A 27,895-nucleotide genomic window follows, 5' to 3' on the forward strand; every position below is an offset into this window, starting at 1 on the left:
GATCGAAATTCTTCTTCTCGGTTTCTTCTAAATAGTAAGCAGAACTTACACTATGACTTCTGCAGTTGATGGTTTCTGCACAAAACATTGTGTTTTTTCCTATATAGAAATGGCCTCAGTCTGAGATATGTAAAGTTACCTGAAAAGGGGAATAAGATGAGGAACGCTCTCCTGGTTACTGGCACAGAGAGGGCCACACAGGCTTGCTCAGTTCATTGTATTTTCTCTAGCATCTATGATACATTAATTTGAGCAATAACAAATTATACTGCACTCTCTGAAATGTAGTAGTGATGATATGGTAAAATAATGATGTAGGGTTTAACCCTAACATCGCTCATCAAACCCTGTTGTTCTCTGGGAGGAAGTTTGTGGAGTCTGCCAAGGAGCCAAGGTGGGTGCCTGGGAGGAGAGATAAACCTCTATGAGTGTCCTGGTGGGGAGTGGGAGCTCCAGTTGATGTCTCCCTATACTCCCCTGGGTTGGTCTTCTTCTGCTGGTTCACACCCCTCACCCCCTCACTGGTAAAGCTGCTCTGGCCCTCCCCTCCCCCTCCATCTCTCATGGTGAATGGGCTGAGCTCCCAGTGTTGGCCTCCTTTTCATCCTGCTGATGCTGGCTGCAGTCCTGTGTCCTGTTCCCCATTGATACACTCTCTCCTGCCTGCTGCAGGAGACGAAACATTTTGTTAAAGGCTCAGAAAATTTCTCTTCTTTTTAGTATTGTTTTCATTACTCTGTGTGTGTGTGTGTGTGTGTGTGTGTGTGTGTGTGTGTGTGTGTGTGTGTGTGTGTGTGCATGCACACAGGTGCACTCGTGTGCAGGAGAGAGGACAACCTTGAGTGTCACGTTAGGGATGCCATCTACATGGTCTCCTGCTGGCTTAGAATTTACTTGCCACATAGTCTAGACTGCTGGCCAGAAAGTCCTAGGGAACTCACTGCCTCTCTTGGTTTTGTCTTTTTGTTTTTGATTTTGTTTTTTGTTGTTTTCAACATGAGTTCTGCGAATCCACCTCCGGTCCTAATGCTAGCAAAGCACGTTCTTTACCGGTTGACCCCTTTCCTCAGTTCTATAGATTATTTATTTATTTATTTACTTATTTATTTATCTGTTTTTGAGGCAGGGTCTCAATGTGTAGCCCTAGCTTTCTTGGAATCTGCAGTGTAGACTGGGCTATCCTCAGATCCACAGAGATCCACCTGCTTTTGTCTCCTGAGTGCCGGGATTAAAGTTGTGTACCACCTGGCATGTCCACTTACAAGCCGTTTTTCTTTTTTTATCATATCCAGATTATTTTTAAATTATGTCTGCGCATATAAGTTCTAGCCTTTTATCCTTTGCTTAACTCTGTGTCATAACTCACAGAGCCAGCAGTGAGCCTGCAATGCAGCAGATGTGTGAGCCTCCTTTCTCTGAGGTGACTTGTGGGCCAGCCGGATGCTGCAGGGTTCATTAACTTGGACAGGGATTGCATGAATACAGTGAGTGGTTACACACACTTTGCAGTAACATTTCTTTCATGATCCTATGGATGAAAATGTTTGGAGACATATAGAAGTTCTATGATTGGAACCAAATCATCTGTCTGTAAAGCCTCAAAAATGTTTTGTACACTCTCCCTCCAGATTAGAGACTTAGAGGCCTCCTATGGGCAGGGCTACTTTGTTGGGAGGGTTAAAAGGACGACAGTTTATGTTATGGAACTGGTTACATAGTTTAACTGAACTTGACTTAACTTTGTACATGGTATCTGTGTATAATTTCACATTTTTTTCTAGATTTCCCAGTTCTGGTGAGTCATGATTTTTTAATTTCCTCATTTTCTGTTGGTATTTTTCCCCTTTCATTACAGATTGTGTTACTTTGGATACAATCGCTGTGACTTTGAATTAGTTTGTCTAAAGGTTTCTCTATCTTACTGAGGTTTTCAAAGAACCGGTTCTTGGTTTTCTTGATTCTTTGTATCTTTCTCTGTGTTTCTATTTCTTTTTCTTAATCTTTAGTACTGCATAACATTTTCTTTTAAAATACAGTCTCTTCTGAGGCAGACAGACCATAACTACAGAGCATCATCAGACAGGAGATAAACAGGATGTACAAGATACAGCAAAATGAGGTAGAAATGTGTCACAACTGAGAGAGGATCCCAAACCAATGTTAGCAGAGGGAATGGAGGGCCAGTGTGCCCTCCCCTGTGCTCTATCCCTGGATTCTTTGCTATGACCCCAACATTGCTAGGGCTCAACCTGCCCTGCCATTCTGCCCTGCCATCCTGCCCCATGCTCGTGGGGTAGGTGCTGCCGCTGGGGACTATCTTCTTGTGAAAAGCTTCCAAACCTGGAAACAGAAAGAGCCCAGCAAAGGAAGTGTGGGGACCTTAGGTACTGGTCCATTATCTCTTACCTAGCCCCTTGTGGTGCTGCTGCCTGAAAGGACAGCTGGGTTCCCAACCTCACTTCCCTGCCCTGGTATCCCCACCCCCACCCTGAGATCTTAGAGATTCCCCTATTCTGTGCCCCATGGAGGGTCATCTGCAGCATCACTCGAGGCTACTTTGAGGTATCCAGTCCTGCACTTGGTTGGCTGGCTCCAAGGAGCGGCTTGCAGAGAACAAACATGAAGGGGACACAGCAACTCCCCTGTTCACCCTCCTCTGCTCACATCTGCCCTCAGCACTCGGCCCCTGCCATGTCTCTCATGGCAGCCTCAGCATCCAGAAAATGAAGGGACCTAGGAGCTGTAGGGGCAAAGCAGGGAGGTTAAGGTGGGACAAAGATGGGGGGAGGGGTCCTTTCTTGCACCAAAGATTGTGAAATGGCCTGAGGGGCCAAGGAGGTGAAGCCTTGTCAAGAGAAGGAGCAGGAGGGATGTGGTTTGCAGAGAAGGGCTCTGGACCAGAATCATAGGAAAACACCCAGTTCCCTTCAGGCCCTCCAGGTCTAGCCAGACCCAGCACTCCACGGGGACAAGTAGACATTCCCCACACAGAGACACAGAAACCTTTCCAGGGCACTGCTCTGCCTTGTCACAGGTGGCCTGGGTCCTAGTATTCAATAGTTTGCCCAGCCAGACTTGTGGCCAGACCACATTCATGCCTGAGGAAATCCTCTTAGCTTTTTATTGAGCATCTCTGACAGAACCTACTTTCAGTCACATAGCCTGAGAACCTTCTGCCTGGGTCACCTCTAAGGCAGAAAATGGACAAGAGTACCCCAACTCTCTGGAAGGTTTGCAGACCACTGGAAGCTGAGGACTGGGGCCCAAGGTGGAGAATGGCAAGAAAGCAGCAAGCCCCTTCCTCTGGGGCCTCTGACCCATCCTCACCTCTTGCTTGCAAGCTAGTCCTGGGGAGGAAGCTCTTAGATACATTGTTTCTATCCCTGGAACAGCAGTATGGGGCTCATGTCTGGTCTTCCTCATTAGCCAAAACCTCTCTTGTCTGGGAGAATCTACTCCCCAGGGACAGGACTTGGGGTAATAGGAGAGCAGTCAAACTCAAACACTCTTTCTGAGGTCAGTTTCTTCCTGAATTGTCAAAATAAAACAAAACACATCAAATACAAAATACATATTACAAAAATAAGAGACCTAAATTATTAAGCAACCTGCATTTCTGGGACTTCCCCTCAAAAAAAAAAAATGAACAAACCAAAGAGCAAAACAAAAGCCTTCTTTGGGTAGTTTTTATCCTTGTCCCACCCCTAAGACCCCAAGATTTCAGGTGGGTAGGGTACAGAGGAGGCCTGGGGCTACCTGGTCCACCTTTCTCAGCCTCCAGGCCAAAAGAACTTCTGTCAAGAGTCTCTGCAGTGTTAGTCATAACAATGAGGGAGGGTGGGTTAAAGCACAGCATCAGGGAGACACAGGGTGAGGCAGAGACAGAAGCAGAGGGTGATAGATGGGGGTGGGAAGGAGGAGCTGAAAAGGAAGGGGTAAGTGACAACACCCTGAGGAGGAAACTAGGCCAGTACTGAGAAAGTAGAATGGGAAAGGAGGGTGTGGTCCAGAGGACAAGAGACAGAGGTTAAGGAGAGAGAGCAGGAGTTCCTTAGGCCCCGATGCCAACTCACGTCAGGTGTGTCTGGTCTGCTGAGCAGAGATGGCGAACCTCCGGTCCACAATAAATAGGAAAAACTTGAGTCCACCGACGCTTACGGCATCAATCTGCAGGCATTTTCCTTCCCATTAAAAACAAATCCACCAGGAGAGCATTTCTTCTCCCACCCCACATTCATCACTCCTTTGGCCAAAGACATCTCCACCTCAGTCCCCCCACACCCCAGGCAGACTTGACTTCCTCTGCCACCCTCAGTGTCAGGACCCATACAGTTTGTCCCACTCAAATAATGAATACAGCTCCTTGGGAGGAGCCCGAGGGCCCACCTTGGCTAGAGCAGCCTCCATGTCTTTGTAGGAGAGGGACCTGTGCACTCTGGAGAGGCTGGCCTGGGCTGCTGCCTGCTGACACAACTGCCCCAGCTCACCCCAAAGAAGCCCTGGGAGCCCTTCACTAAGAGGCCAGCTCCAGCTCCCTCGAGCACAGCAAAGGCTGCCTGCAGGAGGTGCACACCCTGACAGGGCAGGAGGCTGCCAGGCCCTTTCCCATAGGCGCAGCAGCGTGGCACCAAGCTGGGTGGCAAGGCAGTGCCCCAGCAGCGCCTTGCATCAGCCGCGGGGCCTGAAGAACAGCACCATCCGCGGAGGGCGCCCTGACCCGCCATGTCTAACCAATGCACCAGGCGCCCACAGTCCACCATCCTGCCACTCTCCAGCTCCAGCGCCCCGGGTCCACTCCTTTGGCGGGCTCCCCTGACAGCTCCAGGAAGCCTCTGTGCCTGGCAGGAACATGCTCTGCAAACTTGTCACAGGGCTCCAGCTGCGGGTTGTAGGCAGGGGAGCCGGGGACCTTGAGAGCACCCCTGCTGCCATCCTCTGTCGCCCCGGGTGGCTTAGCTTTCTCCCAACACTGGACATCTTCTGAGGTGGACTAGTACCCGTACTTGCAGAAGCGGGTCTCCGCGCCCTCGTCCACCCCCTTGTGCTTCAGCAACACTCCATGGGCTGGAAGCCGTAGGGCGTGGACTGGGGTGGCATGGGCACAGGCAGGGACGTGGGCCTTGCCCAGAGGGTAAGTAGGGCGTGAGCAGCAAGGCGGGTGGTGCGAGTGCGCGTCTTAGCTGGGCTAAGCAGCATAGCTGGCCACCAGGTAGTTAGTTGTAGAGTGGCGCTGAGGGCCCATAGCTGGTTGGCGCCACTGGAGGTAGGAGTGCAGCCCGGAGCCCTGTGCTTGTCTGAGCACCTTTCCAGGATGCCAGGTTCCCGCTTCCGTGGCATGCGGGTATGATTATGATAACCTGCCCAAGACATCCGTTGTCATAGCATTTTATAATGAAGCCTGGTCCACACTCCTTCGGACAGTTTACAGTATTCTCGAGACTTCCCCTGACATCCTGCTGGAGGAGGTCATTCTGGTAGATGACTACAGCAACAGAGATCACCTGAAGGAGCCCCTGGCAAGAGCTGTCACAGCTGCCCAAGGTGTGCCTGATCCATGCTAGCAAGAGAGGGCCTAGTGCAAGCCGGCTACTGGGAGCCTCTGCGGCCAGGGGGGAAGTGCTGAGGTTTCTGGACTGTCACTGTGACTGTCATGAGGTGTGGCTGGAGTCCCTGCTGCAGAGGATCCACGAGAAGGAGTCGGCCGTGGTGTGCCCCGTTATCGATGTCATTGACTGGAACACCTCTGAGTACCTGGGCAACTCCGGAGAGCCCCAGATTGGAGGCTTTGACTGGCGCCTAGTATTCACGTGGCACGTGGTCCCTTGGCGGGAGCGGAAGTTGATGCGGACTCCTATTGACATTATCAAGTCTCCAACTATGGCTGGGGGACCGTTTGTTGTGAGTAAGAGATATTTTGAATACCTGGGGTCTTATGATACCGGAATGGAAGTCTGGGGAGGAGAAAACCTTGAATTCTCCTTTAGGATCTGGTAATGTGGTGACTCTCTGGAAACACACCCTTACTCCCACGTGGGCCACTTCTTCCCTAAGCAAGCTCCCTATTCACGCAGCAAGGCTCTAGCCAACAGTGTCCGAGCTGCAGAAGTGTGGACGGATGAACTTAAAGAACTCTACCACCCCCGAAATCCCCAGCCTGCCTGGAACCCTCTGGGGAGCTGACAGAGAGAAAGAAGCTTCCGGCCAAGCTCCAGTGTAAAGACTTCAAGCGGTTCCTGGCTACAATGTACCCAGAACTGCATGTGTGAGAGGACAGGCCTGGTTTCTTCCGGAAGCTTGAGAACAGAGGACTACGGGGGTACTGCCTGGACTATAATCCTCCCAGTGAAAACAATGTGGAAGGCCACCAGGTCCTTTTGTACCTCTGCCACGGGATGGGTCAGAACCAGTTTTTCGAGTGCACATCCCGGCAAGAAATACGATATAACACCCGCCAGCCCCAGGTCTGCATAGCAGTGGAGGAAGGGAAGGATCCTTATCACGGGTCTCTGGAAAGATACCATTCCAGAGAATCAAGAGTTATCCTACAGGAGGACCGCACCTTAGTCTACAAGCAGAGCGGGAAATGTGTGGAGGCCACAGAGGAGCAGTTCAACTCTGCCTTTGCTCCGAACTTGCGAGACTGTAGCAACTCAGACAGCCAGAGGTGGTTCTTCAAGGAGCGCATGTCATAGTGCTCGGCCTTGTCAGGGAAGGAGCCCACTGCGGCCGGGGGCTGTGTGCCCAGTGAGAGGGACAAAGTACGTGGTTGTCATCTGTGAATGTGTTGGACTTCACAACAATGTGAATTATATTTGTACGAATGTGGGAAACTTTAAAAATGTCTTCCAGTATCCCGTTTTCTAAGGGCCGTCCTAAGATGCTGCCTTTGGTATTTGGGAAGCTTAATGCACGATGTGCATTTTACCCATGGTGCCTTTTATTCTCGTTAGCAGAAAGGGTAAATATTTTACTTAGTTACTTACGAAGCTTCCCGGGTGTTCAGTATACTTGACACAAACTGGTAATACCTCAAATGTCGACTGGTAATACCTCAATGTCATCAAGTTAGAGTTCTCTCAGGGGGATGAGATGGACACTAGAAATACTGTCTTAATTTCGTTTGGTGTGAGTGGGTGGGACAGTCTAGATTTATACAAGAAAGAATGCTTTTTGCTTATGTGCTGATGCCACAGTCAAACCTCCATCATAACGCTCAGACTGACCCAAACAGGCTCACCATCTCTGAAAGCTCAAAGAAAGAATATGGTTTGCCAAGGTCCTACAAACTTGCGAGTGTACATTTCCAGCAATGTCTAGTGGGAGGATGTCTAGTGACTTAGGAGGACTTAACTACTGTGACTGTAAAAAGCATTGATATCACTTCTAGTTTTTAATCAAAGGACAGTTCCAGGGAGAAACGTAATGTTCTACACGAAACTCAACTTTAAAGTTTTTCCTTAAATACTATTTGATTATTTAATAATATTATTTATAATAGTATTTGGTTATAGATATAATTATTAAAATAGTATCTGATTATTGAGAGTTTGTCATGAAGCAGCTACTGTGGCCATGATGGATAATCCTGATGTCTCAGTGGCTCTAGATCAGCTACAGTGACCTGAGGGTGTGGGTCCCTGGCTAGAGTGCCTGCCTACCACGTATGGAGCCCTGAGTTAAGTTCCCAGAACCCCATTTACAAAAATCAGCTTGTCAGCACACCCCTAATCCCTGCACTTGGGAAGTGGAGGCAGGAGAATCAGAAGTTTAGGGTTATCACTGGCCACACAGAGAGTTTGAGGTGAGGCTGCGCTACATGAGACCCTGTCTCAGGACAACATCAGTCAGAAGGTAGACTGCGGACCTTATTTTTGTCCCGGTCAATTGCAAAACACAAGTGTGATTGATTAAAAGCATCACTGCATTTCTCCAAAAAAAAAAAAAAATCTTGGCATAACTCGAACCGAACAAGTGAAAAACCATATGGCAAGAAATAGAAGTCTCTTAGGAATGAAGTGAAAGAGGACCTCAGAGGATGGGAGGGTTTCCTGTGTTCATGGATCATCGTGAAGGAGCATGGTTAAAAAAAGGTCAAATAAAAAAGAGCAATCTCCAGATTAAAAAATCTCCATCAAAATGCAACTCAATTCTTCACAAAAAAAAAAAAAAAGAAAAAGAAAGAAAGAATGGCCCAAACAATTCTCAATAATATAAGAACTTCGGCGCGAATCGCCATTCCGGCATGAAGATGTACTGCAGAGAAACAGTGAGAAAAAGCTTAATGGTGATGGTAACACGGACAGGTGGAGGAGTGAACTAGAATTGAAGACCCTTAAATAAACCCACACACCTATGATCACTTGTACTTTGACGAAGATTCCAAAACAACTGAATGGAAAACAGAAAGCATTTTAAGAAATGACGCTACCTTCAGTGGTGGTCTGCATGTAGCAGAGTGCAAATTGGTGCATTTCTATTTCTTTCTACAAATTTCAAATCCAAATGGATCAAGGACATTAACATAAACCCAGATATGCAGAATCTAATAGAAGGGAAAGTGTTGGACAGTGCCTAGAACACATTTCCACATTGATAATATATTTATGTTTTCAACAGAGATTTTGACATATGTCTCCATAAGGACCAGATATACATTATCTGTTACATAGATTAACTGAAGATTAAACTCCATAATTTTTGTGACTTATTTTATTGAAATTTCACATAGATGAACCCAATCTATATTTTATCTTCTGTCCTTGCACCCATAATAAATGTTTAGTTACCTCGATAAAAATTTTGAAAAAATAATTTGTATTTTTACTCCATTAGGCTTCAATTGAATGCCTCAAATGACCCTCAATATCAGCTGTCCCTCTCTATGTTCCCTCCATTGCCGCCCTCTCCCTGTCTCTTCAAATTCACATTCCTGTTCCTGACACTGTCCCTCAGCAATCCATAAGTGAACTTGTACTTCCCTAAATGGGGACAGTCTGGCCCACGTCCCTAGACCCTCACACTAAACTGATCACACAGTTACACAGGTGGAAGAGTTAACATTCAGATTAAAGTGAATATGTATCCCATTTGTCCTCATTGATCTGGATCACCACATCCAGGATGATTTTACAATATCCATTCATTGTCCTGAAAATCACATGCTTTCCTTTTTCCTTTGTAGTTATGGATCAGCGATCGAGACTGGAAATGCACCATGCTTTCTTTATGCACTCATCTCCTAAGGGACCACTTGAATATTTCCAAATTCTGAATATTGTAAGAGAGCGTCACTGAACATGGTGGCGAAAGGGTGTCTATACTAGGATGAGTCAACATTAGGATATATGCCTTGGTGTTGTATCTTGAGGTTTACCCATTACCACCTTCCTGAAGAAACTGCATTCTGATTTCCAAAGTTGCTACAGAAATTTGCATTGCCACCAGTTCAATGTTCCCCTTGTTCCATAATCCAGTAAAAGTAAATTCTCTTATGTGTTACTAAACTAAGTTATCCTGAAAGGTATGAAAAAATATCTCAGAATAATTTTGATTTGACACTATTTTACTGTACTGTAGAGAAATGTCATGAGGCGACTGCTCCTAGCTTGCCAGCGGCAGGGAACCCTAGGATGGTTCTCTCACTCTCACCACACTGAGATACAGAGGAGGCAACTTCCTCAAGCAGAGGATCCTGGTGCTCTGTCTGCCAAGGAAGCTGCAAACCTGAGGACGTGGACTTCATGGTCATTTTCTCACGAGAAAGTAACTTCCTTTATAGCTTAATTAGACAGCAGCACCTCTAACACGTCTAAGAGTTGGACTGCTGACATGTTTCTCAGTCTGCAAGGAGGTTTGGGTCACTAAGATCCAAGATATGCGATGGCTAGGGAAACAGCTTCTGGACAGAACTAGAAACAGTGGGAAACTTTTATCCTGCTTTGTCTTTAAAAAGAAGTTGAAACTGAATAAACTGTGCATTGGCTGACTGGGCTGTGTACCCCGTGTCCAGGTTAATATGTCCCTCACCTGGTTCCTTAATATACCAGACTGTAGCACTGAATTAATTAAACAGCTTTGGCTCCTTAGTGAAGTCATGGCACCTGCCAAAGAGTTCTCTGATTTTGAGAATGAAACACACACACACAGGCACACACACAATCAATGTCTGGACATTTCTAATCCTCCTGACAGCTACCATACACCTCCCTTCCACCCAGCAGCCCAGGTTTAACACCTTTTAAATCTATGTTTTATCTTTGCTGCCTGTTACCTTCTGGGAAACAACCCACTCCCCCAACAGGGTCCTATTCCCTTCCACCTACATTGTAGGCTGCTTTCTCTCCTGTAGCTCTAAACTCTGATCCTTCTAACTCTGGATCATGGTGATTCCCTTCATCCTCCACTCCCTCCCAATCCCTTGCCCTGTCCTTCTGTCTTTCTGTCCAAACATTGGCAATGGCAACTCGAAGCCCTCAGGGACCCTCAGGTCTGGAAGTGCAGCTTTTTGGGAGCCAAAATAAGACAATTATGAACACTGGATATTGATACCTTACACATACATTCTTCATATTGAATAAAGCAACTATCTATAAGAATATGGGAATTTGAGCCTCAGTACTACGGAGGGTAAACATCATGAAGAAAATGGCAGACATTTTGCCTATGGACTCTGTTCATATGTTTCTGAACAAAACTTAGTCACATGCAAACTCTTGGCTTGAGAGGCTCCTAGGAAATATAATTCACAGTTGTCAACTCTGTGCTCTATTGAAGATGTAGGAAATGGGAAGGGAAGCTAGGAAATAACAGTACAGACTCTCTCAAAGTTCTCTGAGGCCTGTGGGTTTGTACTTCCAGGGACCCTGGAGGCCTGATCTAACCAGAGACCCAGGAGGCCCACCCTAAACAGAGACAGTACTACCTGACTCCCAGGAGACCAGCTGTTGCCCAGCTCATAGAGCTCTATATTCCTCCAATGAGGCTGGATCCAGTCAGAGACACTCATGACAGTTAACATCAGAGATAACCAGTTGGGGAGAGGCAAACCATAAACAACAGAACCCAATGCAAAATCTGCTGCTCACTCAGAGGACCTATAGGGCTCTTAACAATCATCTATAACAGGATATCTCGTGCCCTCTTCTGGCCACTGAGAGAACTCCATGCAGAGGGACCACAGACAAAAGTCAGCCAAAGAACAATTCACCAATATAAATAAAAATGAATACATTTCTCTTTCAGAAAGGCATACAAATGTATGATCAAGGCAAACAACACCCAAAATGGGGACAGTCTGGCCCACGTCCCTTGACCCTTACACTAAACTGATCATACAATTACACAGGTCCAACAATTAACATTCAGATTACAGTGAATATGTATCCCATTTGTCCTCATTGATCTGGATCACCTCATCCAGGATGATTTTACAAGATCCATTCATTGTCCTGAAAATTACATGCTTTCCTTTTTCCTTTTGTAGTTATTGATCAGCAATCCTGTCTGGAAATGCACCATGCTTTCTTTATGCACTCATCTCGTAAGGGACCACTTGAATATTTCCAAATTCTGAATATTATAAGAGAGCTTCGCTGAACATGGTGGAGAAAGGGTGTCTATACTAGGATGAGTCAACATAAGGATATATGCCTTGGTGTTGTATCTTGAGGTTTACCCATTACCACCTTCCTGAAGACACAGCATTCTGATTTCCAAAGTTGCTACAGAAATTTGCATTGCCACCAGGAGAATCTCAATGTTCCCCTTGCTCCATAACCCAGTAGGAGGGAATTCTCTTATGTGTTACTAAACTAAGTTATGAAAGGTATGAAAAAATATCTCAGAATAATTTTGATTGGCATTTCTGTAGTGTCCAAGGATAATAAATATTTAATATGAGTTTCTAAGTCATTTAAGTTTCTTCAACTGTATTATGCTTATGAATATAGCCCATTTGAATTACGTTTTTTTAAATATAGTGTTTTAGTTTTTCAAATCTGTTTCAAATATAAGCCCATTAGTGAATGTGCACAGGGAAATAATGTTTAACAATTTCTGTAAATGGTCATTTAAAAAATCATTAATGACAAATTAGAAAATGCTCTCTCAATGAACTCACAGAATTGGCAGACAAGTTGTAAATAATAGAATTCATTACAAAAGTCCAGGACAGGGACTGGAGAAATGGCTCATCTGTTTGAGAATTTGAATCCCAGAGGACCTAAGGGGCAATTAACAATTCTCTGTCACATCACATCCCAGTGAAATCCACTGCCCTCTGCTGGCCCCTGGCAGAATTGCATGAAAACGAATATGGGGAGGTGGGAGGGAGACAACAGGCATGTGGGATAGCACCCACATAGAGGTAGGCATTCTGGGGAGAGAATAGGGATTTTATGGGATGAAACTGGAAAGGGACAGAATATTTGAAATATAGATAAAAATATTCACTACAAATTGCAAAAAAAGAAATAATTCAAAACTGTAAGACCTCCGCCCAAAAGAAGCTATGATATATATCAAAATGAATTCAGCAAAACATCATTATCAGTAACAACAAACAAACCAACAACAAAAATAGTAAAAATGTTCATTCCTCTACAATTGGTGGAATTCATTAAATGTGCAGTCATAGTTGATGCTATATTTCAAGGAATCCACAGGCATCAAACTCTGTGTGTCCTGAACATTTTACATTCCCATACTGAATTGTTTTATTTCCTCTAATGTATTAGAGAAATACTTCTGTGTTTCTCCTTTGTTTGTCATTATAAAGGAATCTAAATTTGTGAGCACAAGGATAAAGCAAGGATCTATTTCATCATGAAGGGGGGTTCCACAGAGCATGACACACTGTCTACATCAAGAGCACAGTTTCCTGCACAGCTCTGGCTGGTTGTGAACTGATGATGAAGACTACGCTGCATGAGACTTGCAGAAAACCACTGTTGCCTTACACTTGTGCTGTTACAGGAGGAAGAACCACACACGACTCAGGACGGTCTTGTGAGTGAAGGGTTAAAGGTCACATTTTTATTTATAGACAAACATTAATTTATTCAAGAACATTTTAAATTGGGGAGTCAATGAGTTCAATGTATATAGCCTTAGGAATATTAATTAATTAATATTAATTACATACACTAAAGTTAACAAATGAAACAAAACTTCAAACTTAAACAAATAAAACCAAATGCATAAAACAACCAAACTTCAAACTAAAAACCAAATATAACAAGTAAATTAGTCAGCATTCAATTCATGCTGATTTTTCAACAAGTAACTCCACCCTGTTGCTGGCCTTGCAAACACAGCAGAACGGCAGGTAAGATGGTAAAATCTCTTCAAGAGGAATGTAGACCTGCCTCATACAGGGTGGTTGGTTGTTGATGGACAAGTCGTCAAAGGGTTAAACGTGAGGCGTGTTCCATGCCACATCTCAAGGTCTTTCAAATTCAGTCCAAGATTGGAACGGTGACAAGGACTGAAATGCGGGAGGTGTTGTCAATCTTTGCACCCTCAGTGCTCCTGCTGGACAGGTCTGTCTCTGAGAGCTGTAGTCCTGGTCTGGGCCATGGGCAAGCGTCTGCTGGAGTGTTCAGACCTAGGGGTGGAAAAGGCCTGGTGAGGACCTGCCATGTCACTTATCCCATACACAGCAGTACAAGTCAGCAGGATAATCCAGGATGATCTTTCATCTGAGGTCATTTTCTCATGCCCAAGACAGAAGGGTAAGAGATCCCACAGGCCTGCATATTTTCCCAGCTTTTAAAACTGCTAAAAATTGAACAGTGAACAGCAGATAATTCCAATCGTCCATATATATTATATTTTAAAATCATGTAGCAATGTCTCAACGTCAGTTGAGGAGAGATGTGAACAACCTAGAAAACAATAGGAAGGCCTTGGAGGCCTGTCCATCACTGAAATGAAGACTATCATTATTCCTCCAGTGCAGGAATATGCCTGGGGTCCACTTACAACCTGAATATCTGCAAAGACCCAGAGAAACAACATCTCAAGAAGTACATGCACACTGAAGTGATATTATATTTGGCAAGAATATACTGCATGGAAATTTTGCCAAGGGTAGGCATTGAACTCTAAAGGAGATACTCATGCAGAAAATAAACTATAGCACTCCTTTGTTTATGGTTATCATAAAACTATTTGTGGGGAGACTTAAAGGCACTGGGCTCAGATAATACAAGAGAGCTCAGACTGAAGGGAGCAGTACACAATAGCCAGAATTTCTATGGATCACATACACTTCATGGATGGAATTTCTTTTAAAATGGACAGGAATAATATTCTGAGCTGCTCCTAGCTGACAGATGCTGATAACTATGATGAAAGTCACACACCCAATAAGACAGTTTATAAGTACAGGTAATCTACTTGGGTCCTCTCATCCTGTGCTTTCAAATCATCTCAGTGACACCGAAATGATGCCGCATCTTCTCAGCCAAGGCCTTTTGCTCAGTGAACAGTTTGTTCTGATTCAGGGCATCCTACAGACTTTCCTACATTCTCTCCTCATCCTGGTCATTAGAAGATTATATTGTCCATGGAGACAGGCATGTATACAGAGACAGACAGACAGACAGACAGACAGACAGACAGACAGACAGACAGACCTTTGAACTCACCCAAATATATTTGTTCACACACACATGCAGAGTATTTTGCAGAATGTGGTTAGTTTCCCAGTTAATGATAATAGAAGAGATCACCCAGTCTACTATTGTGGCATAAGAAAAAAAACCTGGAATGGGGTAAGTACACAGTGAGCATAGGCTAAAGACAGCTCAGCCAATAAAGTGTATTCCCCTTAAAATCAGAAATTAGAAATGTGACATCTAGGCCTGTTAGCCAAGACTGCTTGGCAAGGTCACAAGGCTGTGCACAGGAGGCTGATTTCAGGCAACAGAGCACTGGGTGGGGGCAGGTGAGCCTCTTCTGTCCTCTGCTCACTGTTTCCCAGTGCATGCAAAGTGAGCTGCATTTTTCAATATGAGGTCCCTTTAGGATACAGTACCTGACAGGGGAAACAAACTACCAGCACAAACAGCTAGGAAATCTCCATAACCACAATCCAAGGTAAAACTTGGACTGGGATGCTATCAGATATAATTCCAGTGAGATAAGGCTGACTGATTCAAAGTCAAATGCTGGCAGGTATAATCAAACTCAGCCACAGTCCATGGAAGGGCTGGACAACATTGTACCTTTTCACTTTCTGACTGGTGGACTTCTGGGTAATTTTGCTTCATGGCTGCTCTGAGGTGAACCACTACAACACTAATGTGCCACAGTTTCTCTGCTGACACCTACTTCTTGTTCTGGAATCGCTGTGTCAAAGGTTGAACTTTCACAAGAGTTGTACATGGCTTCTCACAGGGTTACCCATTTGACACCTCTAGCAATGTCTGAGGGTCATCACTGTTCTAAACCCTCCTTACAGATGAATTTCACTCAGAACAAATGATTTTGAATAACAATGGTTAAGAGTGCCACAGACCCAACACAGGGTGAGTGCTGTGGACTATTTTGAGCCTAAGGTTCTGTCTGAGGCAAAGATGTGATTCCACCTCAGCATAACTCCTGGACATCTTCTGCCTGCAGATTCAACTCTAAGCAAATTAATCTTTCAATTAGCAAATTCCAGAGCAAACTCCAAAGCCAAGGTATATTCAACCAAGTTAAGGCGATTCTGGAAAGAAAGTGGTGGCAGGTAATGATTAACATAACCAGGATGTTGAGAAGACACAACAAGCACATGACCTTCCAGTGTTACTGCACACCAAGAGCAAAGAAGGCAGAAGAGCCCTGAGTCAGCAGTTTCCACACTCAGGTACATGGATTTCACACAGCAGCCTCTCCTCACATCCCTGTACCCCATTCCTGAGATTTCTCCAAGTAATGTCAATGTTGATGAATAGTTTTCCCACTGTAATAATTTCAATAGTAATCAAAACCCCATTGAGAACAGTTTAAAACTAATTGGAAACATTGTGTTTCCTCTTCTCTCTTTTACATTTCTATATGTGTACATATACACTAATACAATATATATATAAATATGTGTCTGTGTTCAGAAACTTGTTGTGTTCACACACACACACATATGCACAAACACACATATACACACACTCCTATATGTAAGCACCCATACCTCAAACACTTAAAACAAGCAACTCCCAATGTAACATATGTACCATAGCCATAACCATGTTCGCACATCTGTGCCCAACGACACAAACACACACACACACACACACACACACACACATACACACACACACAGAGTCAGAGAGAAATGGAGAGGGGGAGGGAGGGAAGGAGGGAGGAAGAGAGAGAGAGAGAGAGAGAGAGAGAGAGAGAGAGAGAGAGAGAGAGAGAGGACAGAAATCACAAGTGAGAAGCAGAAAAGAATGAGGAGGCCATCCTTCTGGAAGCACAGTTGTTGAATACAGATTAGGCAAAGGAAATGTGTCAAGTGAGAGCGTAGACACTGCTATCCATCCCTCATAGAGTAAACCTGTATGGGGAATGCACTTCTTGGGCACACGAGGTTGAGAGAGTTGGAGAAAATTTCCCTCTAACCCTCACATATCTCACACAAACCCTCACCCTGAGAGAAGCCTTTCTTACATCCCTGTTCATCCAGTCAGCTCCAGGACAGAAGCCCCAGGAAAGAACACTAAAACACTGACATAGAACAGGACTGACACACTGCTTCTCAAGCTCCGTCACTATGAACCACCATTTGGAAAGGCAGAAGGGACCATTTTTAATGTACGGGGAAAAGGAGAGAAAGTCCACAAGCCCCATCATAATTGACAGTGAGAGCCATTCTTTTAGCAATTGAACTGAACTCTACTCAGTTCTGTGCACTACAAAGACGGCTACCACATGGCATCCCTCTAGCATAATGGCATGTAAGTGTGCAATGTGTGATCAACAGATCCCCCTAAGGAAATGCATTTTCTAGTTGAGCAGGAGGATTTGGTTGTCAATCCTCCAGACTCTTGCATGAAGCTAGAATCACAGAAAGTTTTGTAAATGGGCAAAGAAATGAACAACTGGATGAGACCTAGGAGAGTGTCTGGATAATTTGGAGAAACGTTAAATTGGTTTGACTTGGTTTATGCTGAGATATCAGGAAAACCTGCCCTTGATGTTTCATTCATCCTACCTTAGGCTGCTTGTTACATGGATTTTCATACTGGCTTCCCCACAGAACCTTGTTGTTTCCTTAATGGATTCTTCCAGTGCAATCTGATCCCTTAGAAGCCCTTTGTACTCATTCCATGCTCTCTGGGCATTGTTCTTCAGCTCAAAACACTCAGTTAGGAGGGGGCAGAAGCTGCGGCTGAGACACAAAGAAAAAATGGTGAATCCCAGCCAGTCTCCAACTTCCTCCCACTTCTCCAAGTCCATTCCTCCTTCTAGGGTCCTGATCAGAAGAGAGTCCCAGATTATAGTCCAAGTCCACAGTAGCCATGGAGCATAACCTAGAGACAGGTCAAATGGAGAAAAGAGCAACATTCCAGAAGACTCAGGGCACTTCTCAAAAACCTGACACCATTGATTCAAGTTTTTCCCAGAAGAGGACTTAATCATTATGTGTGCTTATATGTCCTTTTTATTAGAATGTCCCTTGGAGGCCAATATTTCTGTGTCCTGTGTGTCCTAGAGCCTTCCTTAGAGACAGGCTTCCTGGTCGGCTTCAAACACTATAAAGCCTGATCCTCACTTTATTTCAAAGATAAGAATGGGCTGACACATGCTGTGCCTAGTGCTGGGGTCACAACCTTGTAAGTTACTCACCAGTACCAGTCATTTTCCAGTGTAAGGTTTTTACATTTGACCAAAGCGGTATTGATCTGCTCGCTCATTTTCTTCATGTCGGTCATCACTTCCTCGTGCTGCATCATGAGCATCTCGGACTCAAATTTGTTCCTGTGGCAGGGCGTGGTCCAAGGATCAAATAATATTATGAATGAAGGATACAAGAATTACATGAATTTAGACTGAATCCTGAACTACCCCAGCATAGGACATGCCACACCCTTGCTCCTTGGTACTGGGTCCATTTGGTATTTATTAAGTTTATTATTATGGCCTCGGGGACAGCAGTGCCAGGAAACAAAAGCAGGGAGCTGATTTGATTGAGCTCCCTGACAGGGTTTGAAGGAATAGACTAGCTTGCCAAGAACATTCGAGGGTCCTGTGCCACCATCCAGGCTCCAACTTAAACCCATGAAGCCTATTCTCCTGTTCTTAAGTAACAATTCTCAATCATAGAATCTATTGCTACATGAAAACCCAAAGGAACATGGACAGTATTTACAGGGAAAAGAATTTATAACACACACCAGGAGATTCCCATGTGTGTCCACCTGACCAGATGTGAAATGTTGTACTGTTCAAAGTGAGGCTCCCAGCCACATCATTATCATGCCATGGAAATTGACACAGGATAATTCTCAGGCCAAATCAGAACACAGAATACCCAGATCTTAAGTTATACACACAAACGCACTCACACATGCATACACACACACAAACTCACACAAAACTCTCTCTCTCTCTCTCTCTCTCTCTCTCTCTCTCTCATACAATTAGAATGCCAAATAAATACAAGAATGTGGCATTATCTCAAAATACAATCAATAAAATCAGAGAACACCAATGATACCCTGTTGACAGTCCAGTCACACACTGTGAGGCAGCAAGAGGGATTAGGCCCCTCCAGCTCTTCACAGGACCTATTGAACCCAAAGCACCTCCACGTCAATTACAACAATGATTGCTCATAATCAGAGCACCTAGAAATTCCCACAACCCAACAACTGTCCAGGCTACTTAAACCACACAATGAGAGCTCACACACTACTACCCTTATTCCCAGACTGTAATTCAGGCCACAGGCTATGATTTACGTTTGTAGGAATTAAAACAGCCTGTGCCACCATCTCATTCCCATCTGAACTTCACATTCTGATGCAATCAGGAAAGTGATTTTGACCATGAGGACACCCTGGAGTTGTAGCCTACTGTGATGTGAGGAAATGTGGATTTAACAGAACTTGCATTGTGACTACCTGTCATTTAAATTCTTTCCAGGGTAATCCGCCAGGATTCTCCTGAGTTCATCTCTCTCCTTTTGCATCTTGTGGAGAGCAGTTTTGAGGTTCTCCAAACGCTTCATTCTCTCCTCCTCAACAGGTGTCGTGGAGGGTTGGGATGATGCCTTCTGATCAGACTCTGTAGGTAGATAAACACCAGTGAGCAGGCATATAAGTGGACATAGTGTCAAGAGAAATTATGCTTAGTCTAAAACAGAAGTCTGAGAATGAACAGTTCTACAGATACAGTGACTCCCTGACAGAGCAAGAAAGCTATCTTTAAGCTGAACTCAGCTCAGTCCCTGTTCCCCACCATCATAGACATATGGTGACATATGCCATCATAGATACAGACCATACCTCCTATAGCCATTCTTCTGCACTGAAATTCTAAAGCTGGCATAACAAGAAGAATTGGAGGACCTTCTCAGCTAATGTATGATGTGAGGCAGGTAAGTCCTTGAGTCCAAACTGTTTACCATCTTGAATCCCTAGTCACGTGTGTTCAAGTACAAAGTAACTGAGACCATGATATATGACCAGGAGAGTATCCCTCTTGGCATCAATTACCCACGTAGTCTACAGGACACAGCTGAGAATGAAGTGCTTCAACAGCCTATCCTGAGAGAGACACTTTGTTATTCTTACACAGGCACATCCTGGTATTCTTTGACACTGCCCATGACATTAAAGAGATCCTAGGAAAGCCCCTTGACATATAACAGTTCTTGGTTCTCTGTCAAACTAATGATCAGAAATTGTTGTGTCTGGGTCAGACAATTAGGAAGTCTGAGGCTCTAAATCAAAAGTCCTACTCCTGGAAGGACCAGCTCAAGCCAACCTCCTCCAGGAAGCTCCCCTTGCCCTGCCCAGTACTCACGTGACCTCCTCAAGGACCTTTCCATTCGTCTTGTTCTCCAACGTGATAGAAGGCTGGCCTCCCTCTGCCTTGGTCTGGTCTCTGCATGGATATGACTGTCCCTCCGAAAGAGACTGAGGATCCTGGAGAACATGCCTCCTCGGGAACCCATTAGGAAATGAAGGGAAATGGCTCAGGCAGTTGGTGTCACCACAACACTGCTGACATCACAGAAGATTCTAGTGTCTCCTGGATACAAGAGAATTTCCAGGGAAGACACTACCGGTGATGTCACTGGGAAATGCCATAGCTTACTTGCTAACTACCTCCAACCAGAGTGACCAGGTTCTGCAGTGACTTTTCCAGAGACTCACTTTTGAGCGAGGGAACACCCATTCGCACACTCTCCTTCCAGAGCTTCAGAGTTCTCACTGCTTCATTACAACTCAGTTGCTGAGGAGAGGGAGAGTTGGTTAAAGCCTTGATATGGACAGAACATCTTTGTTAACAGGCAAAAATCTAAAGACCCTCGGTGAGGGAGATTCTTCTTCCTGAAATGTATAAACCCAGGGTCCAGGGTCCATGTGTGTGACATATAATCCAATTCCCACAGTTTATACTGTTCCCAGGAGGCCAATATTTCTTTTCCTACACCTTTAAATGTATGCAAGTCGGAGTACATTGTTTCATGGAGTGTGCCTTGGAGGAGGAATGGTTTCAATATATTCACCCATGTTTTTTCCTGAAATCCCTGTCTTACAATCCCATTTTGTGCAATGAAATCTCCTGTTTCCTGGCAACAAATGCTCTTTTTATATTCAGAGTATTATTAATTACATGCATATATATGAGTGTGCATGAACTTACAGGCACACACACACACACACACACACACACACAGACATGTACAAATGATTTGAAAATGCACATGTAGAAAGGAGAGAACAAACTCCCATGAGTTAACTTCTGATTTCCACATGTGTACAGTGATGCCTCTAACCCTAAACATATAAAATAAATAAATATATTTTTAATTTAAAAGTATACTGTTTCTTTTAGTTATACAAGAACCATTCCTTTATCAACCATTGTAACATGGTTGGAATTTTGGTTGGAATTACATTTCACCACACCTCTCTCTGAGGACAAAACCAAGAAATATATACCACATCTGTGAAATGTTTGGTTCTAAATCAATTTAAGGTTGTGGTCTGAGTCCTATCCATTCAGTAGACATCAGACCTCATCCTACCTACCTCATCCAGCACACTGTAGCTGAGTGAGATACACAATGAGAAAAACATCCTATGCATCCGCACAGACTGTAAGGGAGAAGAATGATTAAGGCTAATGGAGAGCTTGGCAGATTAAAGGGGCACCTCCTGCTGAGCAAATGATACACAAGTTAATTATCAAGTGTTTATAATATCCCAGAACCTGTTCTTGAAGCCATCTTCACTCCATCGCATTCAGGCTTGAGAATCATGGGAAGCAGGAGCAGTGACTTTCCATAAAACTAGGAAAACTGGATGAAGATGTCTCCATCTTCCCTGAAAGCCACGACTCTGAAGAGAGGATTCTAACCTGGATGCTGAGACCTTTAGGCACCATCTCAAAGAGACTCCTAGAAAGGGTGATATTTAAGCTGACTTGAAGGACAGTGCTGTTTGGCTGTTTAACCCATTTCTAGGTTTGTCAAATGAAGACAATGACTGAGTCTTTTGTAAGAAGAACATGAAAACCTTAAAAGCCACAGGACTGTGCCAGGGAAGTGAAGGGTCTAAGTGGTCACGGTCACCACTATTACTGTTGGCATCGTGAAGCAGGAATGAGAGAGACGGTGTCCACACAGCAGTGACAGGTGAGAGGTGAGTCTAATGGAAGTCAAGTTCCTCATGCTCTGGACTGAAATAACCAAGACACTGACTGCTGTAGAGATTGGAGGCAGAGGCTAAGGAGATTCCTTCTAGGAATGTGCGTCTTTTCTGAGAGATGTTCCTGGGTGGCCTTCAGTGCTCTTAACCACAGTTACTCCTACTGATAATGAATTCTGAAGTTTGTGTCCCATTAGGGTCAATTTGTTTCATTGTGGAGTTAGAATCTAGTAGGCATGGGAGGGCTAAGCCCGTAAGAAAAAGTATCTAGTCTCAGAATGGTGGTCTGGGGTTGTTCTGATCTAGGTAGCAATGTGACCTGAAAGGCAGCAGAGAGAGTCATGATTTGAGGCACCTCACAGAGCTCTGAGGAAATTACAGGGACACAAGTGACATGAGGGCATAGATGGAGGCTGGACAGAGGAAAGTAGGGGTCTATCTTTAGGGTACCTCCTACTCCCACCTTATATAGAGTCTACCTTAAGCAAAAGACTAATTCACATGAGATGGCCAGGTTTTTCATCTGATCACCTCCTAAATTTTAATAATCATGCTTCCTATCTTTTTACTTCTACTCAAAATCCCAATTCACTGGTGTGTCCATGTGTCTGCTAGTTACTTTTAAGCAAACATATAATAGTGGATAGAAGCTAAACAGGACTGAATAAAGTATGCATATGAGGACACTAGCTAAAGATTTTGTGTGGGTTTGAGGGGCCAAGGTAGGAGAATGCTAGAGCGTGAGGCAGAAGAATGTGGGGGGGGGAGCATCCTCCTCAAAGCAGGGGCATGGGGCTAAAGGGTGGGATGTAGGTTTGTGGAGGGGAAACCAGGATAAGAGATTACATTAGAAATGTAAATAAAGTAACTAATACAAAAGTAAAAATATAAAATCAAAAGATGTGTGTGGGGAAGCCTGGGATCTTTGATCTGAGAATGCAGGCCTTGAGGGAGTCAGTAAGCTGCGTCTCCCTGATGCTCCTTAGGCTTCTCTTTACAGGCTCCTTGTCCATATCCATCAGCCACAGGCTGAAAATTTCAGGATAAGACAAACAAAATAATGGAAATCCTTCCTTCTGAAAGCCATTATCTTTATCTGTGGGATGATTTTTCTCCCCAACATTACCATGCTTACTATGACACCTTTAAACTTGTGGACAGAGCTGAAGAAGACTTCCAAGTAGGTGTAATTTTTTGTGTTCTACTGTTAGAAGGTGTGCTATGGTATTTGCTAGAGAATTTAATAAAGCGCCAGATGAATCCATAAATGTAATTTTATAAGGTTTTCAAAGAATGATGTTTTTATGTAAAAGAAAAGCATCTGATATTTTTTCTATGAGCAAATATTTGGCATCAATATTTCAATCTCTAGCTATGCAAGTGTGGATTTTCCAAAGTAGGTCTTAATATTACCTAAACAAAATTCCCTAGGCTTATCCAAGAGCTTAGTGTTCCTGTTTGTTTTACATGAAATGCTGACAAACTGCTCTGATGACAGGCATGTCCAGTTACAGCCCACTGGGCAGGGATCCTCACTGGGTTGATCAGTAAAGTATTAAATCCCTGACACAGACCTCATGCACAGCAGTTGGCTGGGTGCACTTTGCTCCTTGTCCACTAGAGGGAGACAAGACTGAACGGTTGAATGTAAATGGAGATTCTCAGTAGCAATGGGTTCCTGCGGTGCTAAGATGTCCCCAGCAGAGCAAACCTGTCTGAAGAACTTCTCAGGGAGCAGGTGTTTCCTTAAAGCACTGAGAATGGCTACACAGGACAACTGAAAACTGACAGCACGTTCAAAGACAGTTCACAGAAGAAGGAACACATATCCTTGAGAAATGAGGGTGAGCTTTGGGTCTGAAGCATCAGAATGTGCAGAGGCAGGCAGGCATGAAGGAGGGCAGCAGGCTTAGGAGCTTCATCTTGTCCCAAGTGTGAATTCATGACCCAAACCTCACACAGAAGACGCTGCAAGAGTGGCAGTTTTCACACTGGGGAGTAATGGGTGGGTCAGCAGTAGGAGCTAGAGTTCTGGCAGTTTATAACTGGGGGCTTTGAAATGAGGGCAGTCTGATAGATGGACTTGGGGGCTCACCCTAGGATGTGGACTATGACTGGGGAGGGCAGGGGCACCAGGGTGCATGATAGCATGTGTCACACCTGATACAGTGCTGCAGTCTTTGTACTGGACAAGGTAAGGAAGTAATGAATCTGTAAAGAGCCTGGCCCTGGTTTTTCATGCTATGAAACCAACCGAATTGGAGGGAGGGTTATTTTTAATTAATGTACTTGAAAGGGGACATAGATACTGTATGTGCAGGGGCAGAGAGGCCTAGTTGAAAGACTCCCCTCAAAGATAAAAAGGAGTCAAAGGCTTTGTCCTCTGAATGTGAACAAAAACTAGTGTTAGGCACAGCAGAATTCAAATCACTAAGGTTAATGATTGAATTCAACTATGTGGCTATAGGATAGCACCAGGAGGAAATCCATCATAGCTGGTGGTTTTTGAACAAGCACCATGTCCATCAGAATACAAAGGGTAAAGCACAGAATCATGGGAAATCAAAGTGGTAATACCATGACACATGGCAGAAAGATTCAGGCAAGATAGAGCTGGATTCAGGTAGCAGAGGAAAAGGAGATAAGTACACAGTGGCTTAGGAAGCAGAGCTAATGGGATCTACCATCTGACTCATGGAAACCATCATGTGATTCATGAGATCTATCATGTGACTCATGGGATCCACCATGTCATTGGGGTCTATGTAATTTAAGTTCCATTGGAGTTGACCACTTTTTGTCTCTGAGTGTCTGTGTTCCCATAAAAGGCTTGTGAATGGAGAAGCATGGTGAAAGAGTGTCTCTTCCCCCTAAATTTCCAGTTTTCCTGGACAAAATGTTATGACTCCTGGCTGAGATTCCTGTGGATTTTCAGAAGCTTAAGTGACAGTTGATTGGCTTTGTCACTTCTCTGTTGCTCTGATTAAATATGTGTACAAAAGCAACAGTTAAGGGAGAGAAGTTTACTTTGTTTTATAGTTGCAAGATGCACCACACTGGAAAGTCAAGCCAGCAGGAGCCTGAGAGCTGTTGTACTGACTGCAGGCAGAGAGCAGAGGAAGATGCTGGTCTTCAGATCACTTCATCCCTCTTATCCAGTCCACTGTCCCAGTCAACCACAGAGGGTGGATCTTCCCACTTCAATCAGTCTAATCAGAATAGTTCTGCACAGCATGTCCCGAGGCTAACCTACTTCTAGTAATGCCTTATATAATAGAGCTAATAATCAAATGAGCTTCCACTTGGGTGCCTAGAGCTGTGTCTCCAGGGAGATTCCAGGTGCTGTCAAGTTGATGATCAACAAACACTAACCACCATGCAAACTATGAGGACGAGTTCTTCATTTAGACTCAAGCCTTCTTGCCATGTACTCCTAGAAGTTCGGGAAAGTAGAAATTCCATAAATATCATAACCTGAACAACCTCTTCACTTACCAGTCAGGCATGCTAGACCAACACTTCTGAAACTGTGACCTGGACAAGTACTAGTAGCTTCATTACCTGGGAATTATCAGAAATGCAAATTTTAACTCTACTCAACCTATTCTCAGGATGAAACCAATCACCTCCTCTCATTGGACGGCCTGGAATGGATGCTTTCTCTTCCCAGAATGGCCTCCAGGTGCAGCAATGCCAAGTTCACAGCTAATTGCACTTGGGTGTTTGGGGCTTCCTTTTCCTGCCCTTCACAATTACCTGACTTAGTAAAAAGAATCAGCGGGCCCCATCTGTTATTGACAAGGTGACCAATCCAGTCTTGAGAAAAGCAAGATTTAGAAATCACTTTAGTCTAGAAAATCATCACATAGAAGGTAGCATGTCTTACCATGCCCTGACAAAGAATCTACAAAATTCAGAAAGCTTGGTTTCTGTTGTTATTCCTATTAACAGAATGCTAAAACTGAGAAGGACTAAACAGGTGACCCAGGTGACATATAGAAGAACATATTTAATTGGGGACTTTCAATTTCATAGTTTTAGAGCAAGAAGATGTGGGATGAACAGCTGAGAGTTCCAGTGTTGATGAAGAAGTAGAAGAAACAAATGCTACCTGGGAATGGTGGGGGCCTTTGACGCCTCAAAATCCACTCCCACTAACACACCTCCATCTTGCCTCCAGACCTTAAAGCTCTGGTGGTCTGGGAGTCCCCTGGAGCTGGAAAGGATGTAAAGGTCAAGAACTCCGATTGTCGTACAACCTGAGACGTTCCAGAGCCTCATGAATTCCCTTTGATGGTTTGCTGCCCAACACTTCTGAAGAATCTGACACCTCCACTCCACAAAAGGAACAAAGAAGGGCCAAAGGTGAGCTATGCTACAGGCATTCAAATGTTAAGAATGCTCTCCCTAAGGACTGGAGGAGAGCTAGCTGTCCCACACTGGAGCAATGCTCACAGCTGACTGCAGTTCAGAAACTGGAGAGGATTGTCCCTGTGTTGCTGTATAGAAAGGACTGGAACAGTAGCAAAGACAGTGGCTGCGCCCATTTCATGGGTGCTTTAGAGCAAGACACCTTCTGGAGAGGTTTACAACTGAAAAAGTTCAAATGCTACCTCTGAGCCTTAAAATTTTATAGCTTAGGTAAAGTCAGATTTTTCTTGTTATTTTCAAATGAAGTTTTGAAGGTTTTCAAGTTGTTCCTCTAGAGGGAGCCCCAGGACTTGAATATTCTGACAGTGAACCTCCCCAGGCATCTCCCCAGGGGTCAAGGTTTAATATGGGAACAGTTAGTGATTTTTACACAGCTCTTTTTGTTTGGGTGAGTGAGCTGTCCCTTGTCTACAACAGTTTTTTGTTTTCCTCAATGAGGAGAGTTGCTCATTTGTGAGCCTTCATTAACTCAAAGTGAAATGGTTAAAAATATTTATCCTGTTAGAATAGGATGCATCTTTTTAACGACTCATTAAAAAATTAAAACAACGAAAACAAAACTCTGGCTTTCGAGATGAGTTATACTAATTCACATTGTTTACCTAGCTATAGTGCTACATAAACACTACATAAAAGGAAAAATAAACTTGGTTTACATAAAAAAACAAAAACAAAAACAAAAAAAGGTTTCAGAGCTGCAGAGGAACAGCCTTGAAGGATGCTACTGACATGGAGACTCCAGGCTCAGCCTCAGCCCATGAAGAAGAGAACAGAACACAGAAATCCTCCTGTTCCTGCTAGCGCTGTGGCAGCCCACACCTGCCCTCCTGATGCTTGGGGAACTGAGACAGCAGAGCCTGGAGTTTAAGGCTACAAATGGAGGCACTGTGCTTTCTCATTACCAAGCCTAGTACAGCACAACTCAGCACAACTGTGAAATGGGTCTCTCCCGCTCTTGCAGTGGCAAAGGGAAATGGGATGCAGCTTTGGACAGTTCTCAGTTCCACCTGAGTCTCCCCTCTCCAGCTCTGAGCCCAGTCTCCCCAGTTTGTTGGATGTGAATTCTATAACCCCAAATTCATGTGCAAAATCTTTTTCCTATAATCCAGCTTTTCATCAAAGACACTAAGACCCAGAAGCTAAACAAAAAGCCACAGCTTCTCAAGAACTTTTTACTTCTTTCATTTTCAAGGGCCCAGGGCACCATCAAGGAGACTAAAGCTGGGGCGGGAAGAGCATGAGAAAGTCTCAGAGGTATTGGGCCTGTACTGGGAAGATCTTTTCAGATCCCCCTGGAATGCTCTGAACTCACAGATGGGATTTAGAGGTGGGACTCTTTATCCTGGTATCTAGATGTGGAAATGACACTTCCAACTCCTATTTGGGGATGGCTTACCCAGGGAGCTTGACTCAGTGGTTGAGAGCAATTGGCCTTTTTTTTCAGAGAACCCAAGTTCAATTCTATCAAGAACCTGTCAACTCACAACTGACAGGATCTGATGCCCTCTTTGGCTTTCTAGAGCATCAGGCATTCATGTGGACACCATATACATGCAGACAAAATACCCATACACATTACATAAATAATAACTGATAGT

The 27,895-nt window shown here is 44.3% G+C and overlaps 1 protein-coding gene and 1 pseudogene across 1 annotated transcript; one reads left to right on the forward strand and one right to left on the reverse strand.

Moving 5' to 3' along the window:
- The first annotated feature begins 5,095 nt into the window (after positions 1 to 5,095).
- On the forward strand, positions 5,096 to 6,692 carry LOC148000895 (polypeptide N-acetylgalactosaminyltransferase 12 pseudogene; annotated as a pseudogene).
- A 6,313-nt stretch (positions 6,693 to 13,005) lies between these two features.
- On the reverse strand, positions 13,006 to 21,504 carry LOC148000896 (uncharacterized). The gene is made up of 7 exons (XM_087586843.1): positions 21,430 to 21,504; positions 20,367 to 20,445; positions 20,014 to 20,241; positions 19,110 to 19,272; positions 17,833 to 17,964; positions 17,198 to 17,374; positions 13,006 to 13,603 (listed from the first exon to the last, which is right to left on the reverse strand). The coding sequence occupies exons 3-7, from the start codon at positions 20,162 to 20,164 to the stop codon at positions 13,519 to 13,521; spliced, it is 708 nt and encodes a 235-aa protein (XP_087442969.1). The 5' UTR covers positions 20,165 to 20,241; positions 20,367 to 20,445; positions 21,430 to 21,504; the 3' UTR covers positions 13,006 to 13,518.
- Positions 21,505 to 27,895: the final 6,391 nt, after the last annotated feature.

The sequence above is a fragment of the Rattus norvegicus genome, chromosome 15 (genome assembly GCF_021556685.1).
Source record: "Rattus norvegicus strain SHRSP/BbbUtx chromosome 15, alternate assembly SHRSP_T2T, whole genome shotgun sequence".
Classification (NCBI taxonomy): Eukaryota; Metazoa; Chordata; class Mammalia; order Rodentia; family Muridae; genus Rattus; species Rattus norvegicus.